This window comes from Xenopus tropicalis, chromosome 5 (genome assembly GCF_000004195.4).
Source record: "Xenopus tropicalis strain Nigerian chromosome 5, UCB_Xtro_10.0, whole genome shotgun sequence".
Lineage (NCBI taxonomy): Eukaryota > Metazoa > Chordata > Amphibia > Anura > Pipidae > Xenopus > Xenopus tropicalis.
The window spans coordinates 153,696,088-153,713,760 of NC_030681.2; the positions used below are offsets into that span (position 1 = coordinate 153,696,088).

Consider the following 17,673-nt stretch of genomic DNA (forward strand, 5'->3'; position numbering starts at 1 on the left):
TTGCCACTAACACGTACTAATTCCACTGTGCGACCGTGAAGGGCACCAACGGGGAGAAGGGATGGGGCCCAATGAGCAGCGCCACCTGGTTGTACATCAAATAGTCAAGTAAAAGTGAGGTCAAACGTATTTAACGTATTTATTTCATATACAAGTCGTTTGGGAACAGAGTTCTCCGGGGAGAGCTGTATAAATGAATGGAGAGCAGAATACAATGGGTATGTGTATATACAGTATATATATATAAATATAGTGCTATTATATGATTATATATATATAGTGCTATTATATGATTATATATATATAGTGCTATTATATGATTATATATATATAGTGCTATTATACAATTACATTCATATACACAAGAAATGAGCGCAGAGCTTCCCATCTAATCATCGCTATGAATGTTCCCCGTAAGGCACGGAATGTTTTATCCACAAATCTATTATAACATATATATCTGTGTGCGTTATAATAATAACCTGTATATATATATATATATTCACTCTGAATGATATCTTGTTCCTGGGGGAGATGAAGTCGTATTGAATAAACTGACCGACCAGAACAATGCGACATTTCAATAAAGGGAAAATAAATTTCTTTACAAAGCGACATGATGAATAGTTTGCACTCAACATCCCTATTTACATTTAAAGGGCAACTAAAGCCTTGGGCAAGCAAACCCTTGGATTTATAGAGTTGCTTAGATTGTACAACAGCCCAATGGAGTTTATTCAGGGTCGGACTGGGGGGTGCAGCACCAACTGGGACTGCTGCCCCAGGGGCCCGGCATCCCCCAGTCCAACCCTGACTGCTGCCCCAGGGGCCCGGCATCCCCCAGTCCAACCCTGACTGCTGCCCCAGGGGCCCGGCATCCCCCAGTCAAACCCTGACTGCTGCCCCAGGGGCCCGGCATTCCCCCAGTCCAACCCTGACTGCTGCCCCAGGGGCCCGGCATTCCCCCAGTCCGACCCTGACTGCTGCCCCAGGGGCCCGGCATTCCCCCAGTCCGACCCTGACTGCTGCCCCAGGGGCCCGGCATCCCCCAGTCCGACCCTGACTGCTGCCCCAGGGGCCCGGAATCCCCCAGTCCAACCCTGACTGCTGCCCCAGGGGCCCGGCATCCCCCAGTCCAACCCTGACTGCTGCCCCAGGGGCCCGGCATCCCCCAGTCCAACCCTGACTGCTGCCCCAGGGGCCCAGTATCCCCCAGTCCAACCCTGACTGCTGCCCCAGGGGCCCAGAATCCCCCAGTCCAACCCTGACTGCCGCCCCAGGGGCCCAGAATCCCCCAGTCCAACCCTGACTGCTGCCCCAGGGGCCCAGAATCCCCCAGTCCAACCCTGACTGCCGCCCCAGGGGCCCGGCATCCCCCAGTCCGACCCTGACTGCCGCCCCAGGGGCCCAGAATCCCCCAGTCCGACCCTGACTGCTGCCCCAGGGGCCCGGCATCCCCCAGTCCAACCCTGACTGCCGCCCCAGGGGCCCGGCATCCCCCAGTCCAACCCTGACTGCTGCCCCAGGGGCCCATAATCCCCCAGTCCAACCCTGACTGCCGCCCCAGGGGCCCGGCATCCCCCAGTCCAACCCTGACTGCTGCCCCAGGGGCCCTGCATCCCCCAGTCCAACCCTGACTGCTGCCCCAGGGGCCCTGCATCCCCCAGTCCGACCCTGACTGCTGCCACCGGGGCCCAGCATCCCCCAGTCCGACCCTGACTGCTGCCCCAGGGGCCCGGCATTCCCCTAGTCCAACCCTGACTGCTGCCCCAGGGGCCCGGCATCCCCCAGTCCAACCCTGACTGCTGCCCCAGGGGCCCAGTATCCCCCAGTCCAACCCTGACTGCTGCCCCAGGGGCCCAGAATCCCCCAGTCCAACCCTGACTGCCGCCCCAGGGGCCCAGAATCCCCCAGTCCAACCCTGACTGCTGCCCCAGGGGCCCAGAATCCCCCAGTCCAACCCTGACTGCCGCCCCAGGGGCCCGGCATCCCCCAGTCCAACCCTGACTGCTGCCCCAGGGGCCCGGCATCCCCCAGTCCAACCCTGACTGCTGCCCCAGGGGCCCAGTATCCCCCAGTCCAACCCTGACTGCTGCCCCAGGGGCCCAGAATCCCCCAGTCCAACCCTGACTGCCGCCCCAGGGGCCCAGAATCCCCCAGTCCAACCCTGACTGCTGCCCCAGGGGCCCAGAATCCCCCAGTCCAACCCTGACTGCCGCCCCAGGGGCCCTGCATCCCCCAGTCCAACCCTGACTGCTGCCCCAGGGGCCCGGCATCCCCCAGTCCAACCCTGACTGCTGCCCCAGGGGCCCAGTATCCCCCAGTCCAACCCTGACTGCTGCCCCAGGGGCCCAGAATCCCCCAGTCCAACCCTGACTGCCGCCCCAGGGGCCCAGAATCCCCCAGTCCAACCCTGACTGCTGCCCCAGGGGCCCAGAATCCCCCAGTCCAACCCTGACTGCCGCCCCAGGGGCCCGGCATCCCCCAGTCCGACCCTGACTGCCGCCCCAGGGGCCCAGAATCCCCCAGTCCGACCCTGACTGCTGCCCCAGGGGCCCGGCATCCCCCAGTCCAACCCTGACTGCCGCCCCAGGGGCCCGGCATCCCCCAGTCCAACCCTGACTGCTGCCCCAGGGGCCCATAATCCCCCAGTCCAACCCTGACTGCCGCCCCAGGGGCCCGGCATCCCCCAGTCCAACCCTGACTGCTGCCCCAGGGGCCCTGCATCCCCCAGTCCAACCCTGACTGCTGCCCCAGGGGCCCTGCATCCCCCAGTCCGACCCTGACTGCTGCCACCGGGGCCCGGCATCCCCCAGTCCGACCCTGACTGCTGCCCCAGGGGCCCGGCATTCCCCTAGTCCAACCCTGACTGCTGCCCCAGGGGCCCGGCATCCCCCAGTCCGACCCTGACTGCTGCCCCAGGGGCCCAGAATCCCCCAGTCCAACCCTGACTGCCGCCCCAGGGGCCCGGCATCCCCCAGTCCAACCCTGACTGCTGCCCCAGGGGCCCAGAATCCCCCAGTCCAACCCTGACTGCCGCCCCAGGGGCCCGGCATCCCCCAGTCCAACCCTGACTGCTGCCCCAGGGGCCCTGCATCCCCCAGTCCGACCCTGACTGCTGCCACCGGGGCCCGGCATCCCCCAGTCCGACCCTGACTGCTGCCCCAGGGGCCCGGCATTCCCCTAGTCCAACCCTGACTGCTGCCCCAGGGGCCCGGCATCCCCCAGTCCGACCCTGACTGCTGCCCCAGGGGCCCAGAATCCCCCAGTCCAACCCTGACTGCCGCCCCAGGGGCCCAGAATCCCCCAGTCCAACCCTGACTGCTGCCCCAGGGGCCCAGTATCCCCCAGTCCAACCCTGACTGCTGTCCCAGGGGCCCGGCATCCCCCAGTCCGACCCTGACTGCTGCCCCAGGGGCCCGGCATCCCCCAGTCCAACCCTGACTGCCGCCCCAGGGGCCCAGAATCCCCCAGTCCAACCCTGACTGCTGCCCCAGGGGCCCAGAATCCCCCAGTCCAACCCTGACTGCTGCCGCAGGGGCCCGGCATCCCCCAGTCCGACCCTGACTGCTGCCCCAGGGGCCCGGCATCCCCAGTCCAACCCTGACTGCTGCCCCAGGGGCCCAGAATCCCCCAGTCCAACCCTGACTGCCGCCCCAGGGGCCCAGAATCCCCCAGTCCAACCCTGACTGCTGCCCCAGGGGCCCAGTATCCCCCAGTCCGACCCTGACTGCCGCCCCAGGGGCCCAGAATCCCCCAGTCCGACCCTGACTGCTGTCCCAGGGGCCCGGCATCCCCCAGTCCGACCCTGACTGCCGCCCCAGGGGCCCAGAATCCCCCAGTCCAACCCTGACTGCCGCCCCAGGGGCCCAGAATCCCCCAGTCCAACCCTGACTGCTGCCCCAGGGGCCCAGTATCCCCCAGTCCGACCCTGACTGCCGCCCCAGGGGCCCAGAATCCCCCAGTCCGACCCTGACTGCTGTCCCAGGGGCCCGGCATCCCCCAGTCCGACCCTGACTGCTGCCCCAGGGGCCCAGAATCCCCCAGTCCAACCCTGACTGCCGCCCCAGGGGCCCAGAATCCCCCAGTCCAACCCTGACTGCTGCCCCAGGGGCCCAGAATCCCCCAGTCCAACCCTGACTGCCGCCCCAGGGGCCCAGAATCCCCCAGTCCAACCCTGACTGCTGCCGCAGGGGCCCGGCATCCCCCAGTCCAACCCTGACTGCTGCCCCAGGGGCCCAGAATCCCCCAGTCAAACCCTGACTGCCGCCCCAGGGGCCCAGAATCCCCCAGTCCAACCCTGACTGCTGCCCCAGGGGCCCGGCATCCCCCAGTCCAACCCTGACTGCTGCCCCAGGGGCCCTGCATCCCCCAGTCCGACCCTGACTGCTGCCACCGGGGCCCGGCATCCCCCAGTCCAACCCTGACTGCTGCCCCAGGGGCCCGGCATCCCCCAGTCCGACCCTGGACTGCTGCCACCGGGGCCCGGCATCCCCCAGTCCAACCCTGACTGCTGCCCCAGGGGCCCGGCATTCCCCTAGTCCAACCCTGACTGCTGCCCCAGGGGCCCGGCATCCCCCAGTCCAACCCTGACTGCTGCCCCAGGGGCCCGGCATCCCCCAGTCCAACCCTGACTGCTGCCCCAGGGGCCCTGCATCCCCAGTCCAACCCTGACTGCTGCCCAGGGGCCCGGCATCCCCCAGTCCAACCCTGACTGCTGCCCCAGGGGCCCGGCATCCCCCAGTCCAACCCTGACTGCTGCCCCAGGGGCCCTGCATCCCCCAGTCCAACCCTGACTGCTGCCCCAGGGCCCGGCATCCCCCAGTCCAACCCTGACTGCTGCCCCAGGGGCCCGGCATCCCCCAGTCCAACCCTGACTGCTGCCCCAGGGGCCCTGCATCCCCCAGTCCAACCCTGACTGCTGCCCCAGGGGCCCGGCATCCCCCAGTCCAACCCTGACTGCTGCCCCAGGGGCCCGGCATCCCCCAGTCCAACCCTGACTGCCGCCCCAGGGGCCCGGCATCCCCCAGTCCAACCCTGACTGCTGCCCCAGGGGCCCGGCATCCCCCAGTCCAACCCTGACTGCCGCCCCAGGGGCCCTGCAGTTGCCCCCACCAGCTGTGTCCCCCGCACCCCCTAAGGGCCCCTGCTGAGCCTCCCTAACCCCCTGCAGGGGCCCCCACCCAATGTACTCCCCTGTGCACATGTAAGTTTAATGAGTCAGAGGAGGAGCACCATCGGGCAGGAACGCCGGCAAGGGTTGGGTCTGGGCCGTTGGGCCCCCCCAGGTTTTTTCCCGGTGTCCCGGCGGCCCAGTCCGACCCTGAGTTTATTGGGTTTCTTGAAACAACACTAAAGGGGCAATTTACTAACCGTTGGATTTTCTCCCCAATTCAGATTTTTAGCGATAAAAGTTGGCGGAAAAAAAGTCGCAACTTTTTCAACATCTACTAGGGGGCCCATGTACTAAACAATTTTGAGATCATTTCGTTTTTTTTTTTAATTTATAGAACATTTTGGAATGCATGGGAAAAGTGACAAACAAAACCCAGTGGGGGAGCTTTAGCCTATAGGATAAACCCATGGAAATGGCATTTTCTTGGAGCTTGTTTGGGATTCATTCCCAGAATTCCTTTAGTTTAAAAAAAAACTGGAAATGTCAGCGTTTTAGCAAATGTGCCCCTTAGAGGTGAATTTATTAAACTATATCGGTATTACTGGAACTATTGCCAAAAGGCCCTGAGAAATGGGGACTTGAGCCAATCCAACAGCCTCCTTGTATAGAGGGATAAAACCCAAACTGTAATTGGCCAGGAGCCAGGAAGTCATTGTGTATCTAAGACAGTGATCCCCAACCAGTGGCTCGGGGGGAACATGTTGCTCCCCAACCCCTTGGATGTTGCTCTCAGTGCCCCCAAACCAGGGAGTTATTTTTGAATTCCTGACTTGGGGGCAAGTTTTGGTTGAATAAAAACAAGATTTCCTACCAAATAAAGCCCCTGTAAGCTGATAGGGTGCATAGAGGCCCCTAATAGCCAATCACAGCCCTTATTTGGCTCCTCCATGAACTTTTATGGTGCTTGTGTTGCTCTCCAAGTCTTTTTATATTTGACTGTGGCTCCCGAGTAAGAAAGGTTGGGGGCCCCTGGTCTAAGAACTCTGCCCCGGGGCAGTTATATGTGGGCAAGTGGGGCACATAATGGAGGTGAGACTGTGGGCACAACACTGGGGTAAAACCTGATCTTTTGTTTCTGCAGTTTAGGAGCCGTGTCGGAAGTTGCTGCCGCCGGTGTCATTGGGACCGGAACCCACAATACGGGAATCACTCATGGAATATTAGCCACCCAGGTACCAACTCATTCATACACTGTTACTGTTACTATTAAAGAATCTCCCCAAACTGGAATATATATATCAGTAAATATTGCCCTTTTACATCCTTTCCCTTGAGCCGCCATTTAGTGATGGGCTGTGTGCGCCCTCAGAGATCAGCTGACAGGAAGTGATGCAGCTCTAACTGTAACAGGAAGTAGTGTGGGAGCAAAAGGCAGAACTCTGTCCATTCATTGGCTGATGGGGCCTAGCATGTATGTGTGCCTTGGCTTGTTTGTGTGCACTGTGACTCCTATGATCCCAGGGGGCGGCCCTTAGTACATAAAATGGCAGTTTCCTATTTAGGATTACCCAATGGCACATACTGCTAAACAAGTATATTTATATGAAAATGGTTTATTTAGATGAAGCCGGGTTTGTGCAATATATTTTTATAGAGACCTACCTTAAGGTATAAACTATACCCTGGTTTGAAGCTGAGGACTGAGTGGGGGGCCGGTGTAGGTTTAGAGGCAGGGGAACTGACCCAGTAGCACAGTATCACTAACAGCTCAGTTTTAGGCTTTACTTGCCCTTTCATTTCAACTCACATTTTTTGTAATTGGCTCTTTTTTATGCGAAGTCAAAGAATCCATTTGTGTGAAGTGAGAGCCACGTAACGTGCAGAACATACCAATGAGCAGTGAGACCAGGGACGCTCTCAGTAAAACAGCCCCCCCCCCCCGGCGCTGACGCACGCGCTCGCTTACACCGGCTTTACTTTCCCATAAAAGCAGGATATTTCTGCCTTTGAGTGTTAATAAATGGAAACGTATAAAGGCTAAGTGCAAACAGGAGGTAATTCAGAGCCATTAGCATGAAATTCATTGGCTTCCCACGAAAGCGGGTAATTGATGGCGCCGGCGTCACGAAAACAGAAAATTGTTCATTGAAATTTCATTTTCTATCAAATCAGAAACATTTTGAAACGAGTTGGATCCGAGATTTGGGAGAAAAAACTAGAGACTGATTCCAAAAACAATAGAATTAAATTGGGTCGGTGCCAGGGGGGAATGTTTGGTCCCATCGCAGTCACTTGTACTGATGAACGAATCCGGCCCATTTTGCCGAAAAATTCACCAAACCGTGAAAAATTCCCTAACTATGGCTACCGTACGACTTTTTTGACACATGCAACTTTTTTTTGACGTGACTGCGACTCATTTGACGCGACTTTTCCCTTGCGTGTCTTATTTTTGTAGCAGTTCCACAGAAAATTCACCAATGGCGAAATGAGGAATTTCTCAGCGGATCCATGCCTGGCGATTGGCTTATCACTAGTGATAGGGAATCTGTCCCTTTTCGCTTTGCCATAAAAACGACAAGAAAATTCGCAAAACAGCGAAAAATCCCACGTCTTTTTTTTTTGCCGTCCGCGTCTTTTTTTTTACGCAACCACACCCAATTTTGAGGCGCCCGCGATTTTCTTTTGACACGCAATGAATTTTCCAACGGAAGATTCCTAATGGCCAATGGCGAAATGCGGAAATTCCATGGCTGCCGAAAAGATTCGCTCATCACTACTGAGCCCCCCACCAAGCACTTCATCAGGAAATAATGGGGCGCACATCTAACAGCCCAGAACCTTATGGACTCACAAATAGTGATTAGAATAGAATAGAATCTGGCCCATTTCACTTCACCCAAAAATTCACAAATGGTGGAAAATTCCTGAAAAATTATGCGTGTCAAAAAGAATTGTTGCGTGCGTAATTTTTTTTTTTGGCACCAGTGCCAAGCCCAGTTGGTATCACCGGGTAAGACAGGGAACCGTATGCGGAGAGAAACCCACCGACACTCGCTGACTGCATCACATGTAGTTTAATGCTCGGCTCATGTGACTCGCGGCTCCGATCGTTACCAGATTGATGTCCGTCACGCTGGCTGAGCCCCCATTAGACACATTGCCATTTAGCGTGGGAGATCTTTAAATCCTTCATCAATGTGGATTAACTTTTCCCTCCGCTGGTCTCGAACATTCTCCGAGCTGCGCTGACACCCAGCGATTCCGTGCGTTCTGAGATCTCATAGGGGGGATGTATATTTACCATTATTATGGCTTATTTATATTCTATACCAATCTCTGGGTGCTAATTATTAGCAAAGTATAGTGAATTTATATATACCGGTATATACTGTATAGAAATATGGCTAAATGATTCCCTTTTCTCTGTAATAATAAAACAGTACCTGTACTTGATCCCAACTAAGATATAATTACCCCTTATTGGGGGCAGAACAGCCCTATTGGGTTTATTTAATGGTTAAATGATTCCCTTTTCTCTGTAATAATAAAACAGTACCTGTACTTGATCCCAACTAAGATATAATTACCCCTTATTGGGGCAGAACAGCCCTATTGGGTTTATTTAATGGTTAAATGATTCCCTTTTTCTCTGTAATAATAAAACAGTACCTGTACTTGATCCCAACTAAGATATAATTACCCCTTATTGGGGCAGAACAGCCCTATTGGGTTTATTTAATGGTTAAATGATTCCCTTTTCTCTGTAATAATAAAACAGTACCTGTACTTGATCCCAACTAAGATATAATTACCCCTTATTGGGGCAGAACAGCCCTATTGGGTTTATTTAATGGTTAAATGATTCCCTTTTCTCTGTAATAATAAAACAGTACCTGTACTTGATCCCAACTAAGATATAATTACCCCTTATTGGGGCAGAACAGCCCTATTGGGTTTATTTAATGGTTAAATGATTTCCCTTTTCTCTGTAATAATAAAACAGTACCTGTACTTGATCCCAACTAAGATATAATTACCCCTTATTGGGGCAGAACAGCCCTATTGGGTTTATTTAATGGTTAAATGATTCCCTTTTCTCTGTAATAATAAAACAGTACATGTACTTGATCCCAACTAAGATATAATTACCCCTTATTGGGGCAGAACAGCCCTATTGGGTTTATTTCATGGTTAAATGATTCCCTTTTCTCTGTAATAATAAAACAGTACCTGTACTTGATCCCAACTAAGATATAATTACCCCTTATTGGGGCAGAACAGCCCTATTGGGTTTATTTAATGGTTAAATGATTCTCTTTTCTCTGTAATAATAAAACAGTACCTGTACTTGATCCCAACTAAGATATAATTACCCCTTATTGGGGCAGAACAACCCTATTGGGTTTATTTAATGGTTAAATGATTCTCTTTTCTCTGTAATAATAAAACAGTACCTGTACTTGATCCCAACTAAGATATAATTACCCCTTATTGGGGCAGAACAGCCCTATTGGGTTTATTTAATGGTTAAATGATTCCCTTTTCTCTGTAATAATAAAACAGTACCTGTACTTGATCCCAACTAAGATATAATTACCCCTTATTGGGGGCAGAACAGCCCTATTGGGTTTCATGAATGTTTAAATGATTTTTCAGTATACATACAGGGGTTGTCATAGTAAATAGTCCCCTCACTGTATAAAGACCTCATGTCATTATAGAAAAAGCCCATTTATCAGAAATACAATATTCCCCCAGGTGGTAGCCCTGGCGCTGATGACGGCATCGGGGGAGATCCTGGAATGCTCGGAGGCTACAAACCCAGAAATATTCCAGGCAGCGCGGCTCCATCTGGGCTCCCTGGGAGTGATACTCAGCGTCACTATTCAGTGCAGATCTGCCTTCCGCCTGAAGGAGATTCAGTTCTCATCATCTCTCCAAGAGGTAAATACACTGCCCATAACTTCACATTGAGTTTAGCCTTTTCTGTAGGGCAAGGAAAGTAACACTGTCACGTGAAAACCTGTTTGTTACAAACCCATCAGTTAATAGAGCTTCTCCAGCAGAATCCTGCATTGTAATCTGTTTTTCCCATGGGGCTAGCCATATTCTTCATTTCCCAGGGTGCCACAGCCATGTGACCTGTGCTCTGATAAACTTCACTCACACTTTACTGCTGCGCTGCAAGTTGGAGTGATATCCCCCCTCCCCCCCAGCAGCCGATCAGCAGAACAATGGGAAGGGAGCAAGATAGCAGCTCCCAGTAGGTATCAGAATAGCACTCAATAGTAAGAAATCCAAGTCCGGCTTGGGACTCCTCCAGTTACATGGGAGTAGGAGAAACAATAGGTTAGCTGAAAGCAGTTCTAATGTGTAGCGCTGGCTGAAAGCTCAGACTCAGGCACACTTTACTGCTGCGCTGCAAGTTGGAGTGATATCCCCCCTCCCCCCCAACAGCCGATCAGCAGAACAATGGGAAGGGAGCAAGATAGCAGCTCCCAGTAGGTATCAGAATAGCACTCAATAGTAAGAAATCCAAGTCCGGCTTGGGACTCCTCCAGTTACATGGGAGTAGGAGAAACAATAGGTTAGCTGAAAGCAGTTCTAATGTGTAGCGCTGGCTGAAAGCTCAGACTCAGGAACACTTTACTGCTGCGCTGCAAGTTGGAGTGATATCCCCCCCCCCCCTCCCCCCCAGCAGCCGATCAGCAGAACAATGGGAAGGGAGCAAGATAGCAGCTCCCAGTAGGTATCAGAATAGCACTCAATAGTAAGAAATCCAAGTCCGGCTTGGGACTCCTCCAGTTAAATGGGAGTAGGAGAAACAATAGGTTAGCTGAAAGCAGTTCTAATGTGTAGCGCTGGCTGAAAGCTCAGACTCAGGCACAATGCACTAGGTAGTTGTATTAGTGTTTGGATATTGCTGGAACCATAGAGTATCAGGGGACTCTCACTCAGTATTACAAGGGACACAGTTATATTCAGGGTCAGACTGGACGGGCACTTTAAAAAAGATCTGAGGGACCTGTGCACAGGAGCTTACAATCTAAAGGTTCCGGGGGCATTTGAAAGATAAAGGAGACTAACCAATAGGGGGGAGATATTGAGGGCTCGAGGGATTTCCAGAGAGGCAGAAGCCCCCCATTACAGCACTGATCATTCCCAGGGGCGCACATATCACTGTACATACGTGTTGCGGCTTTGCCCATTACATGCCTTGGACACGTCGGGGGTTTTCAATGCATTTTGAGTGCCTCATTGCTGCATCCCCAGCATTAAGCAGCAGCAGCGGCTCATTGGGCCGGTATTTATGTGCATTACGGGCAGAAGGGAAATCAGCATTTTTATTGAAACCTGATAAAAAGGGGACATTTGTTTCCCTTTCCTTAATTTTCACTATTCTCAATTTATCATTAAAAGATAATATAAACAGGATTCCCACTGATTTCATTTATTACTTGTGAATAAATTCACTGCCCCCCCCCATTTATCCAATAAATGTAGCAGGGTTGGTTCTGGGTCGGCGGGACCTACTGGGTTTTTTCCCCAGTGTCCTGCTAGTCCAGTCCCACCCTGCTCATGTATTATATATATATATATATATATTTTTTTTTTTTTTTTTTTTTTTTCCTCTGCACTGGTGATATATATATATATATAATATATATAATATATCTAATATAATCTACTATTCACAATAGATCCGGTGTTGCTGGTCTTTTTTGCAATATTTAAATCTTTTACCGTGCACCCGGGACAAGAATTGAAGCGGTGTGCCATCCTTGGTTCGATATATATATATATATAACTATAACTATAATACCAGACAGTATCCTCCTACTCTAACCAAATGAAAGCTAATGCCCCATGGAGAGATTAGTAGCCAGCAATAAATCTCTGGGGAATTCTGGGAAGGACTCGCTGTGCGCTGGGCCCCCTCTAAAGATTTTTTTGCAGGGGGGCAGTGCCAGCAAGTTACACCACTGAAGTTGAATGTATTTTTTATAGACATCTGGTTGCTAGGGTCCAATGTACCTTAGTAACCAGGGAGTGGTTTGAAAGAGTGACTGGTATATGAATAGTAGAGGGGCTGAATAGAAAGATAAGGAATAAAAAGTAACAATAACAATAAAACTGGAGCCTCACAGAGCAATAGGGTTTGGCTGCCGGGGTCAGTGACCCCCATTTGAAAGCTGGAAAGAGTCAGAAGAAGGAAAATAATTAAAAAATAGTAAAAAATAAATAATGAAGACCAGTTGAAAAGTTGCTCAGAATTGGCCATTCTATAACTTATTGAAAGTTGTTGAAGGTGAACCTCCCCGTTATTATACAGTACGGCATTGGAGTCTGTGCGAGTGTTTGGGGTTAATATATATTTTATGGGATCAGCAGTAACTTTCCCAGAGCTGAATGTGAGCCCGGCTTCTCCTGAGCGCTGCAGGGATCTCATTTAGATTATAGCCGGCCCGGAACGTCTGCGGGAAGAGAACTCACGTTATTCGCTGATTGTTACGATCGGGAACTGGCAGGTCTCCCTGTGATTAAAGGGGAACGTATTAAGCGCTTACACTATGGATTTCTGATGCTGTGTAAGTGATAATTGGTCATTGCTTAAAGCCTGCGCTCTGTGTCAGATACGGTAACTATGCACCGCGACGGCTGGGAACTGCACACAGGGTTTAATGGCTCAAATATATACTACATATGGCTTTAGTTTCATGCATTTTGTTACAGAATCTCAGCCATAAAGCAGGGCAGGACTGCTGCTTACAATGGGGGGATCAGATAGGATCTGTGCCACTGTGACAGAATGCTCTGTTATACAGATAGCTAGAATCTCAGCCATAAAGCAGGGCAGGACTGCTGCTTACAATGGGGGGATCAGATAGGATCTGTGCCACTGTGACAGAATGCTCTGTTATACAGATAGCTAGAATCTCAGCCATAAAGCAGGGCAGGACTGCTGCTTACAATGGGGGGATCAGATAGGATCTGTGCCACTGTGACAGAATGCTCTGTTATACAGATAGCTAGAATCTCAGCCATAAAGCAGGGCAGGACTGCTGCTTACAATGGGGGGATCAGATAGGATGTGAAAGCCTGTTTAAGAGAGTTGTTGCCCCAGTAGAGCAGATCTGCCAGAGCCGTCAGCATGAAACCCAGAAGGCTGGAGTTGGCAGCAGGAATGACGGACAAGTCTCGGCACATGAATATTTCATGAGTACAACGGGACAGAGGTTCAGATGCAGGGAAGATGTATTTGCCACGTCAGATCGGAGGATTTCCAAGCAGCCATAACACACAGCGACACCTCTTTATGTGTCAGATTTATATTCAAACACACGTCTATGGGAAACGCTGGTGTTATGTGCCGTGTGGATCAACCATCAAAGGGGAAACACATCCCATGGTGTCAGTTGCTGATGAGCAGATATGTACACTGGGACCAGAGGGGCCCTAAGGGGCAGATGTACCACTGGGGTATTTGGCTGTGGGGGGGTTTCCCATTGGATGAATCTATAGGGCCTCTCTCACTGTGCCTGGCAGAACCTGAAATCCCATTAAAGAGAGGTGACTCCCACGGGGCTTCTCTTTAATTACAGATTTGCTGATTCCCCTCTGTTTGCCTATAGATTGGCAGGAAACCCTTTAACTGGAGGTGAATGATTTCTCCTTGTGGCGCCAGGAACCCAATCACAGCCTTGTGGCCCCTACATTCATTGGCTGGGGGGGGGGGGGTAGAGAGATTAGGACTGAATACAATCCAACTAATGTTTAATGGAACATCCTTGTATCGTTGTGATCAGAAACCATCCGTCCGTCTCTCCTCCCAGGTCCTCGACAACCTGGACGCCCATTTGAACAGCTCCGAATATTTCCGATTCTTCTGGTTTCCGCACACGGAGAACGTCAGCGTCTTTTATCAGGACCCGACAGACAAGGTATTTGTTAGAATTCCAGTTGTGTTTGGGAAACTCCAATGTCTGGTATGGATTAAGCGCAAAAAACCCAACCACGTGAATGTAAAACTTGCGACTTTCTATAGAAGTCAATGGGAGTTGTCCCGGGCAAAGTCAAGTTATTCCCAAGAGTCTAACACTTTAATTAATAAGCGAGCATTCGATATGAAAGTTTGATCGATTTCGAAGTACAAAATCAAATTCACAAATGTGAAAAACTGATCAATAAGCCCCTAAATGTACAGTAGGGATGCCAATGGGCTTTGCCACAGAGGCGCCTATTCCACAGTGCCAGGTATCTATAGGGCCCCCAAGAGATAAGGAAGACCTAGATGCCATCCTTAAGGCGATGGCTGTTGTTTGTTTGATAGGGCCAAGCAAGCAGACCTTCTTCCAATATGCCCACCTATGGGTGGGCGATATTGGGCTAATTTGATTGTTTGGCCCTAGGGTGCCATTGGATCAGGGGCCACATTAACAAGCCAACGTGGCCCCTGATGCAGTGGAAAAATCAAACCTTCCCGATAGAGTTATGGTCAATTTTATGCCAGATGTCGGTTGGGTAGGTCCATCGGTTGTCCCCATACACGGGCAGATAGGTGTACGGGGTGAAGCCCAAGCTCTTACCTGCTCACCTATGCATTTAACACTACTAGTGCAACTACCTACCTCTATATTTACATCATTTATGGGGTCACTTCTCCCCAACTTCACTAGGGCTTGACTTACCTTTGGGCTTAATCTTCCTACTGGGCTTCCTATCCAATGATACAGAACCACTCCCCTACTACCCCTGGGAACTAGGGTTGCCAAATTTTTCGGTTACTAATACCCGTCTTTGGGTGGGGGCGGGACATGACATCACATTTAGGGCGGGGCTATGATGTAAGGGGTGGGAAATGGGCGAGCTGGGTGGTGGAAAGGTAAATGGGGCAGGTTAATGGGTGGACTGGGTGTGGTTATAGGTGGAGCAGGGGCGGGCCCATGGTTATAAAGGGTGATCGCAGCAGGGAGGGTCGGGAAGGGAGGGATTTATAGACACAAATTTCCCAGCAAGTCCATTAGAATTAGTGAACTTATTCCCCTAAATATTTATAACACATACAGCACTTTATATCTACAACAATGTCCAAGGGCATGACCAGAAAACATAAAGAGATACAGTCCCCCAGGAGCTTACAATCTAGTTTGTTCTGATCCTGTACCTTTAAGGTATAAAAAAAAAAACTCCCGCTAATTTTTAATGTATTTCCTTTTTTCTTTGAATGAGAGGAAACAAAGGAAATGTCCATGATTTGTGAGAATTACAGACGCACAACAATCTTCCCTTCTCGTGCAGCAATTTGAGGTCAAATATTAATATTCCGATAGGGTTCCCAGCGCGGAATTATTCACGCCCCGTGCCGGCATGGCCAGCGCCAAAACACAGAGCAGCGAAGAGTTTTATCCGATTAATTGGAATTATAAATGCCCTCGCTGTGCAAACCATCCCAACAAGCACAACTTGGCCCTAAAACACACAATTAAACGTGACTGCGGATGTGAGAAAAAAATCCCTGTCAGAAAACTTGATTTGCTCGTTACTGACCAATCCCCTCGCTGCCCAATCGCTTGCCGAATATAGAGCCGGAAACATTTATTAGGGAAGAAAACGAGTTCCCCTCTTATGTGTCTCTCTCTGTGTCCTACAGCCCCCGGCTTCCAAAGCAAACTGGTTTCGGGACTCTTTTCTGGGATATTATCTGCTAGAGTTCCTGCTATGGATAAGGTAGGCCCTCCCCCGAGGGGAAGTATTATTTCTTGCACCTAATAGAGTTCCTGCTATGGATAAGGTAGGCCCTCCCCCGAGGGGAAGTATTATTTCTTGCACCTAATAGAGTTCCTGCTATGGATAAGGTAGGCCCTCCCCCGAGGGGAAGTATTATTTCTTGCACCTAATAGAGTTCCTGCTATGGATAAGGTAGGCCCTCCCCCGAGGGGAAGTATTATTTCTTGCACCTAATAGAGTTCCTGCTATGGATAAGGTAGGCCCTCCCCCGAGGGGTGTTGTTATTTCTTGCACCTAATAGAGTTCCTGCTATGGATAAGGTAGGCCCTCCCCCGAGGCGAGTTATTATTTCTTGCACCTAATAGAGTTCCTGCTATGGATAAGGTAGGCCCTCCCCCGAGGGGAAGTATTATTTCTTGCACCTAATAGAGTTCCTGCTATGGATAAGGTAGGCTCTCCCCCGAGGGGAGTTATTATTTCTTGCACCTAATAGAGTTCCTGCTATGGATAAGGTAGGCCCTCCCCCGAGGGGTGTTGTTATTCCTTGCACCTAATAGAGTTCCTGCTATGGATAAGGTAGGCCCTCCCCCGAGGGGTGTTGTTATTCCTTGCACCTAATAGAGTTCCTGCTATGGATAAGGTAGGCCCTCCCCCGAGGGGAAGTATTATTTCTTGCACCTAATAGAGTTCCTGCTATGGATAAGGTAGGCCCTCCCCTGAGGGGAATTATTATTTCTTGCACCTAATAGAGTTCCTGCTATGGATAAGGTAGGCCCTCCCCCGAGGGGTGTTATTATTTCTTGCACCTAATAGAGTTCCTGCTATGGATAAGGTAGGCCCTCCCCCGAGGGGTGTTATTATTTCTTTCACCTAATAGAGTTCCTGCTATGGATAAGGTAGGCCCTCCCCCGAGGGGTGTTATTATTTCTTGCACCTAATAGAGTTCCTGCTATGGATAAGGTAGGCCCTCCCCCGAGGGGAAGTATTATTTCTTGCACCTAATAGAGTTCCTGCTATGGATAAGGTAGGCCCCCCCCGAGGGGTGTTGCACATTGCTCTTATAACCCTTTTATTGTATTATTTATGTCACAATTTCCAAAATTCTGGAATATATGAGAGGGCCACAGGGGCCGCTAGTTCTATAAGGGCCAATGTTTCTTTCAGTACAGTATTTACTTTATCATTTCCCCGTAGTTTCCCTTTAATTCGAAGCTTCCCGCAGTCCCATTCTCTATCCCCAGTGACATTCCTGGAAATCGGATTGAACCAACATTGATTTCTATAATGTTCCTCCCTGTGATGATTTTTGCACCTTCGGGGCAGCGACATGTGTTTAAGATATAAATACTGATATACATAAAGCTCTGGCTTTTCATTATCCCGGGTATTGAAGCTCTTTCTGGAGAGCGTCTGGCTGCGGAGGTGAAACGCGTGGCGCCATTCTATCTCATTGGCCGTCAGGGGACGGAACGCACAGGCCGCTCTTTCATGTTAAGTCAATTTGCACTTCACAAAGAGTCATTTATCTGTCCCAGAAATAATTACATGTCACAGACAAACAGCAAAGCGCCGGGAGATTATCTGACGCACAAGTTCCCGATGCTCCTGGGCTGTGGGAGGAGCTGCCATAGGGGCCGAGCCGCTGTACAAATACACATTTAAAGGACAAATATTAGTGGAAACCCCCCCCCTGGAGGATTTATGGATAAAAGGAACAGTTCTCTTTGCCAGGGATGGGGCTTTGCATGAAAAATTCCCAGGTACAAGCAAAGCTGTTACAGGAACCTTCCAGTATAGACCACTGTCTCCCCCACATTGATTAACAC

General features: G+C 51.1%; 1 protein-coding gene across 1 annotated transcript in view; it reads left to right on the top strand.

The window, feature by feature from the left end:
• The window catches only part of LOC101733882 (L-gulonolactone oxidase), a 75,099-nt gene that overhangs the window by 32,325 nt on the left and 25,101 nt on the right, over positions 1-17,673 (top strand). The window contains exons 5-8 of the mRNA XM_031903103.1: positions 6,258-6,348; positions 9,878-10,063; positions 13,954-14,061; positions 15,771-15,847. Of these exons, the coding sequence (XP_031758963.1) occupies positions 6,258-6,348; positions 9,878-10,063; positions 13,954-14,061; positions 15,771-15,847 (462 nt within the window). The remainder of the gene's footprint in view (positions 1-6,257; positions 6,349-9,877; positions 10,064-13,953; positions 14,062-15,770; positions 15,848-17,673) is intronic.